The sequence below is a fragment of the Cynoglossus semilaevis genome, chromosome W (assembly GCF_000523025.1).
Source record: "Cynoglossus semilaevis isolate Cse_v1.0 chromosome W, Cse_v1.0, whole genome shotgun sequence".
NCBI classification, from domain to species: Eukaryota; Metazoa; Chordata; class Actinopteri; order Pleuronectiformes; family Cynoglossidae; genus Cynoglossus; species Cynoglossus semilaevis.
This window is the reverse complement of record NC_024327.1, coordinates 11,903,318-11,911,426: the sequence shown is the minus strand read 5'-3', so window position 1 is coordinate 11,911,426 and position 8,109 is coordinate 11,903,318. Positions and strand designations below refer to the sequence as shown.

Below are 8,109 nucleotides of genomic sequence, written 5' to 3'. Positions count from 1 at the left end.
CAACCCCCCAAACCTTCCTGCGGGTGGTGAGTCCACTGGAAGGTATTAACCGCCCTAACCGGGATTCGAACTTGTCCAGGAGGTGAACCCTGGGGTTCCACACCAATGACAGAGACATTGCCTCTGGGCCAAAGCGCCACTAAATATATATTATATATGTAAATATAATATATCCATCCATTCATTTTCATCCGCTTATCCGTTACCCGGTCGCGGGGCAGCAGTCTCCACCCAAATCACACTGCACCATACCAACCCCCCAAACCTTCCTGCGGGTGGTGAGTCCACTGAAAGGTATTAACCGCCCTAATCGGGATTCGAACTTGCCCAGGAGGTGAATCCTGGGGTTCCACACCAATGACAGAGACCTTGCCTCTGGGCCAAAGCGCCTCTAATGTAATATATATATAATTTAAATATATATAATATGTTTTCCAGACTTCCATTTCCATTTGTGGATTTCTCATTACTGCATTATGGTAGCACTTTTTATATCTGGAATTTGTTAGATTTGTTTGTGTTTTATTATGTTTTTGTTTGTTCAGGAAAAAAGAATCTTTGACCATTGTGACCCGATGTATCAAATATGATACAAATTGAAACTCTATATATTAATCTATATATATGGAAAATTATATTTGAATTTTTTTGTTGAGTTTGTTTGTTCAGAGGGACCAATAAAGTCCAAGTTCAAAGAATTGGAATTTTCTGTCAATTATTTAATGGTTTGGGCTTTACAGGGTTAACTAAAAGTCAAGATTATTACTGTGTGCTGAATGCATCTCATCATCATCACTCTGTGTAAGCCCTGTTTATGTTTGCCTTTGTGTGGCACATGTCTGTGGTCATGCACACTACCACTCATTAGCACTCACAGAAATAATATTGTAAAATTAGCCATTAAAATTGACCTAATGTTTTCTGTAAATATGTAAATGTTACCATATTCGTCTGCTTTTCTCTTTGTTTCTTTGTGTCTTTCAGTCATGGCGACGATATGATTGTAACCCCATTTGCACAGGTGAGAATCCCTGTCTGTTGTCATAGTGTTTTGTTTTGTTTTGGGTTTTTTTTTACTCTGTTAACTGAATAATCATTCTATCATAATGTCTTCAGGTTCTTGCCAGTTTAAGAACTGTACGAAACAACTTTGGTGCATTAACTAATCTACAGCAAGACAGAGCGTCCAATAAGTAAGTTTGTTAGACCTATATCATAAACATATTTTTCAAAATAGTGTTCCTTAATGTGTGGGACTGATTCGAGTCCACCTATTGACTGCGCACCCTCTGCTGTACAAAACGGGTACTACAATAGCAGTGCTTCTGCAGTAGTTAGTTTTTATTGAAGTATTTTAGGCAGTGTTTCACTGTGTGTGTGTTTGTTTCTATCATTCCAGGATATCACCAATGTGTAACCCTCCGCCTATCACCAAGACCACCTTCACAGGTATATACTGTAGACAGGAAAAACAAGATGCTCCGTATTCACTTTTTGTGTGTGTGTGTGTGTGTGTGTGTATGGGTGTGTGGGGACGGTGCCGTGCTCAGAGCTAACTCTGAGGTAACTTGGTAGCTGGTGGAATCGAACCTGAAACCTTCCTGAATCAAGTCCACTTCCTTAACCACTAAGCCACCACTGCCCCATGAAGTGGCCAGTAAATGAATATTACATATTTTCCAGTATTTCATTTAGAAAAAATATATACATTTCATATTTATATTATAAGCTTCATCAGATCACAGTGTATTATTTCTTCCAGATCATCACTTTCTCTTGTCTGCATCTTTTCTCATCTTCCTCCTCCTCTTCTTCCTCCTTTCCCATCCTCTCACAGTCCAGCTTCACTGTCAAACAGCTCCAGTACATATTTTGGCTGAAACCCTGCGTCTGTGCAGCAGAGTGGCCTCTGTGAGTGCCAGTATCTGATCATCAGCACTAAGCATGAGAAGAATGTCATTGACTTCAGTGCAGTTGCTGTCAGAAAGAGTAGCACCTCAACTACTGACACCGCACCAACGAGAGAGAAAGAGAGAGCAAAAGAGATAGAGAATATGGGGCGAGAGAGCAGGAGAGAGGAGAGATAGCGGGAAAACAAAGAAGGGAGGAGGAACAGGAGGAGGAAGAATGTCCACGGAGCTGTGGAGGAGACGAAGCCAGTGGGAGTGGAAGGGGACAGACGGGAGGAGAAGATAGTCAAAGACAGTGAACTGAGGAGTGATTAATGTTGAAAATATCAGGTGTCAGTGGGAATTTCAGTGCTGGTTGGAAGTCATGACCATTTCAATTATTCAGACAGAAATCAATGTATGTACTGTAGTAATACATAAGGACGAATGTACATTTTTGTTTTTATTTACAAATATTTTATTTATAAAACATAAACTTATGTAGTAACTGGTTATTGCAGCACGTGGGACTTTTAGGTCACATCCACATTGTTTTTATTTTTAATATTTAATTACTCAGGAACATGATCTACTGGTCCTCTCAATGATGTAGCAATTATTTTGAATATTGGACAGAACTGGACCATCACAAGGACAGTTAGGCACGTGTTCTTCATATCGCTAAGCTACACTACTGTGATTTGTGCAGAATGAAGCCTGGCATTGTCAGTCTGAAAACCTCCTGACAATTAACGTCATCCTGACAGTTTATTAAATTCCAATAGAGGCTTCTGTGTCCATGGTGCCTTCAGATAATAGTTAACAGGTCTCATTCACTAAAGACATAAAATCAATCCTCACATACTGTGTTTGTTTGGCAGTAGTTAAAGTAGTGTTGCTTTTGGACCGGAAACATATAAAAACCAAACATTAACCAACATTTTTCCCCAAAATAACTGAACCACAAACTCATCTGACCACTCAACGTTGTCTGTAACATTCAGTTCACCCTAAAAACTAAGCTATGCTTCTACACAGATTTGATGTTTGACTTCTGCCTATTATTACACACTTTTTACTTACTTTCACTACGTACTTTTATGCAGCAGTGAAACCAGACACTTTGATTGTGTTCAACTTTTGGAGTGCTTTATTTGCTGAAAAGTTCTCCATCATTTGACAGGCAAAATTCTATTGTTGGTTAAAATTACAATTGATTTAATTGCATTTTTAGAAGTTGACCTAGTTTTTTCAAAGCAGTATTTTTTTTTTTATTAGTTTAATTCCTGTCACAATGAGCCATCGACATGGCAGGAAGCAGGCAGGACCCAAATGCAGGAGTGGTGCAGGTAGTTTATTTCAAAAAACAAAATTCACTTCCAAAGACCAGGACAGAAGCATACACAGAGCCGAGCCGAGCCGAGCCGAGCCGAGCAGAGCTGAGAACAGGAACAGAGCTGAGCTGAGCACAGCAACAGACTTACCTTGACCTTGACCTTGAACAGGAACAGGAACAGGAACAGGAACAGGAACAGGAACAGGAACAGGAACAGGAACAACACACAAACACAGTACACAACACAATACAATGATCCCACAAGGCCAGAGTGAGGGAGAGAGGTATATATACAAAGAGCACCAGGTGACACAAGTGAGACTAATTACAGAGACACAGGTGAGTGTGATAACACAGATTACTCCACACAGCAGACAGCAGGAACAGGAAACAGACAGACCTGACAATTCCTCTCTCTGCAACTGTCACATCCACAGATGAAACACCATTAAGAGCCCATGCATTCCGAAATGAGTCTAGGCATCGATATAAATCGGCTTCAGACAAGGTGACATTTCTGGTCATATCATTTCTCATGCTGTGAGAAAAGCAATCACTGGTTTGTTTTGTCAAATTAACTATGTCACAGATGATGCAATTGGTTTTCTGGTTTTGGTATTGGTTTTGCACTCAGTCAGTACAGGTAGCTGGCAGCTCTGACTCCCCTCCTCTTAAACTCCAGTCCACGTTTTTCCCTCCCCCTTCCCATCCATAGTGCAGTCCTCTCAGGCTTTTGGTACAGCTTGGGTAGAGCAGCACGTTTGGCTACCAGGGACGCTGAAGCAACAGCAGCCCACCCTCTACACACACACACACACACACACACACACACACACACACACACACACACACACATAGACACAGGGCATCTATAGGAAACATTGGCGATCACACATACTCACAGCACTGGATTATACTGACTGCTTCTGGGATAACATGGATTTTTTTTTGGCAGAGACACAGAGGAGGCATGATCATGATGTGTTATGGTTAGCGTTTTGTCTGCTTTGGTGTGTATGTATGCATGTGTGTGTGCTTGTTCATGTTTTTGTGTGTGAGTGTGTGTGTAATGTCTGTGCATCTGTTAAACCAGTCCAGGTGTTGAGAACAATCTGACATGTGTGTTCCATGTCAGACAATATTGACATAGAGCTTGAATGGTAGTGATGCTCATTTGCACCATCCCTGTATTCTTCCATTCATCCTTCTCTCTGGCAGACATGGGCCTGCTAAGCAGACTGTTGTTCATTCTACTACATGACTGGGATTACAGCACCTCTCTTCTGAATGACAGAGTAATCCTCATACACCAGGATCACTGACTATGACATGTATGCTGTAAACAAGGGACAGTGTGTGAGCGTGTCTGTGTGAGTGCGTCTGTAAGATCTCTGTGTTTTGCTTTGTGGTTTCCCCTCCGTCTTTTTCTGCTGTGGTTTCCACTCATTCAGAAACACATAACTGCTCCAGGTGGCTGTTTGCCATGATCGCCTGCCTCTCAGCTCCCTGGAATTGCCTTTGACACTCTTAAAAAGCAGGAATCTGGGATTTGAACAATTGTTCATGCATTGGAAGTTTTTTTTCTTTCTAACCAAGGAACATTTGCAACAGCTGATCATCTTTGAGTTAAGATACAGAGCTAATCCCCAGGCCTGCACGGCTGTCCAGTATGAAGAGTCACTCATGTGTCTTCTCGGGGTATCCCAACTTAGCTGTTTGTGGGGTGGGAGACCCCGGGCCTGGACCATCCACTAGTCCTCTGAAGCAGGCCCTTACTGACCCCTTGCCCTCCTGTCTTGCCACTACAGAGGAGGCCTACCAGAAGCTGGCCACCGAGACCCTGGAAGAGTTGGACTGGTGCCTGGACCAGTTGGAAACACTGCAGACCAGACACTCAGTCAGCGAGATGGCCTCCAATAAGGTAAAGATAACAAAAGAAGAAGTTTTGAACATGCACTGTGTTATTTACTGAATGGCAATGAAGAAGCTGCTTCCCAGAATTCACTGCAGTGTTGTGTTTTTATGGCTGGGGTGTTAAGGATGTGGTAACAAAACAAACAAGTGGTGTTTGTTGGACTATTGCAATTGTTTAGACATCAGACAAAGAACTTTGCTGCATTGCATTCACAGGCTAAAAATTGGTTTAAAATTCCAATTTGTAGCTGTATTTTTTATAGCATTGTTTTGGATCAGGAATGATTATTGAAGGATTATAATTTGTTGTTGTTGGTTATGTTTTTTTTTCAGAGTCGTTTGATTAAAGATGGATGTAAAATTTCCTTGGTGTCTGCAGTACCATGTAATGTTGTCTGGATGTGGCCACATATTTTATCCAACCCCCCCCCCCCAAAAAAAAAAAAAAACAGATTGTGGCTGAGATGTTAGCATTGGTGTGTAAAATGCAATATGGTGTAAGATGACGTTTGTGATATGTATAATACACATTAAATATTATAAAGGGTGTATGGTGTGTTTGGAGGGAAGCTGCTCTGCTGCTCTGAATGCTGATCAACTCTGGGCTCTGGTGATGTTACACACTGTGATGTCATGAGAGGAGGGATGAACCAAGAGGAGAAGCAGGGAGGACATGCACACAGATAGACAAAATAAATGGTACAAAGACAAACTCACTCTCACAGGCTGATGACGTCACCACCATCACAACCCTGGCCTGCTCATGTTCCACCTCATCTGAATGAGGAATGATTTGTTTCTGCCAGGTCCTCTGTGGCCTGTATCACCATTACTCACCAAGAGAGCTATCTGCAGTTGTCATGACAACAGCCACAGGCCCAACCATCTTTCACACTAAGCGAAATACAAACACAGACACACACTCACTCTATAGGTAATACAGTCACTATATCTCCCACACAGACAGTGAGTGTCTGTTAGCTGCAGACTGTCATTTATCAGCATTTAACATCGGCCACGAGTCATCAATGAGAAAAGGAAAATAAACGTCTCATTTGCATCTCCAGTTAAACAACCCAACTTATCACTTAGCCCATGTGTGTTGTCTGCTTACAGAGCTGTCATGCTTCAGTGATGACTGGTAATCACATCATGCATCTTTTGTGTGGTAAGCCCAGGTTGTGCCACAACAGATTAAATGGGGGTGGCATGTCGCTTACCACCAAACACATTAACCACGAGTGGACATATGTGAGAAAAATAATATGAATATGTATGTATTTTATAGCAATCACATTGTCATTGAATTAACCACTGCTTCCCTATCTCAGTGTCCCTAACCTAACCCTAAGTCAGTTTCCAATATTGTGATTGGATTGCTTCCCTCTGGAAATGCAGCAGCCTGTCTTGTTAAATGGAGATATGGAGAGATACAATGTTAAATAGAGAGTTTCTCTTTTTGGAGCAAAATTGAGTGAAATGTTGTTCTCATGTGGCGCTTTGGCCCAGAGGCAATGTCTCTGCCATTGGTGTGGAAACCCAGGGTTCACCTCCTGGGTAAGATCGAATTCCGGTTAAGGCAGTTGGTACCTTCCAGTGGACTCACCACCCACAGGAAGGTTCATTAGGGGTTGGTACAGTGCAGTGTGATTTGGGTGGTGGTCATAGAGACTGCTGTCCTTGTGACCCGGTAATGGATAAGTGGACAAAAATGGATGGATGGATGGATGTTGTTCTTGTGATGCTCCAACGTTTTTCGCTGGTAAATTGTTTTCATCTGTATCAGTTAATAGTTCACAGCAGTTGATTGTTTTTATATAATTATTATAAAGATTTAAATCATTGACTTTTGATAGGTGTGAACACAGTTTTTGTCAGAATTTTATAATGCTTATAATAATATTGCAAGTTTTTGTTATTTTTCACAGTAATATTGACATATTAAAACAATGACAAACCTATTGTTTTCATAAATTCATTCTATTCAGTTCAATGTAACAAAAAAAAAAAAAAAAATACCATATTTGTCCCCAGGTGAAAAATAAGAGCACACATAGCAGTTGTACATGAAACAGTCAAAGGTGAAAAAAAAATATACTTCTTTTCCTTTCGACTTGTTCCTTTTTCAGGGGTTGCCACAACGAATCATTGTCTTCCATCTCCCCCTGTTCTCTGCATCTTCTACTCTGACTCCAACTATCTGCATGTCCTCTCTCACTGCATCCATATATCTCCTCTTTGGCCTTCCTCTTTGTCTCCTACCTGGTAGCTCCATCTCTAACATTCTTCTACCAATGTATCCACTGTCCCTCCTCTGCATATGTCCAAAACATCTCAATCTGGCTTCTCTAGCTTTTTCTCCAAGCCTTCCTGTCTGTGTTGTCCCTCTAATGACCTCATTCCTGATCCTGTCCATCCTTGTCGCTCCTATAGAGGATCTTAGCATCTTTAACCCGGCCCCCTCCAGCTCCCCCTCCAGCTCCGCCTCCAGTCTTCTGTCTATTCCTGTATGGTCTGTCTAAACCATACATCATGGCTGGTCTCACCATCGTCCTGTAAACCTTTCCCTTCACCTTAGCTAACACTCTTCTATCACAGATCACTACTGACACTTTTCTCCAGCTGTTCCATCCTGCCTGCACTCTATTCTTTACCTATCTTCCACAGTCTCCGCTGCTCTAAACAATGTATCCTAAGTACCTAAACTCCTGCACCTTCACCACCTCTGCTCCTTGTAACCTCACCATTTCATTGTTCTCCCTTTCGTTTACACACGTACTCTGTCTTGCTACAACTGACCTTCATTCCTCTTCTTTCTAGTGCAAACCTCCACCTCTCTAGGTTCTCTTCTAGCTGCTGCCTACTCTCACTACAAATCACAATGTCATCTGCAAACAACATAGTCCATGGGGACTCCTGTCTGACCTCATCTGTCAATCTGTCCATCACCACAGCAAACAAGAAGGGGCT

At 41.8% G+C, this 8,109-nt stretch overlaps 1 protein-coding gene across 1 annotated transcript in view; it reads left to right on the top strand.

Moving 5' to 3' along the window:
* LOC103397220 (cAMP-specific 3',5'-cyclic phosphodiesterase 4D-like) overlaps positions 1-8,109 on the top strand; it is a 24,240-nt gene that overhangs the window by 2,830 nt on the left and 13,301 nt on the right. Inside the window, exons 2-5 of the mRNA XM_008335440.3 lie at positions 985-1,021; positions 1,117-1,193; positions 1,400-1,449; positions 5,034-5,146. Of these exons, the coding sequence (XP_008333662.2) occupies positions 985-1,021; positions 1,117-1,193; positions 1,400-1,449; positions 5,034-5,146 (277 nt within the window). The remainder of the gene's footprint in view (positions 1-984; positions 1,022-1,116; positions 1,194-1,399; positions 1,450-5,033; positions 5,147-8,109) is intronic.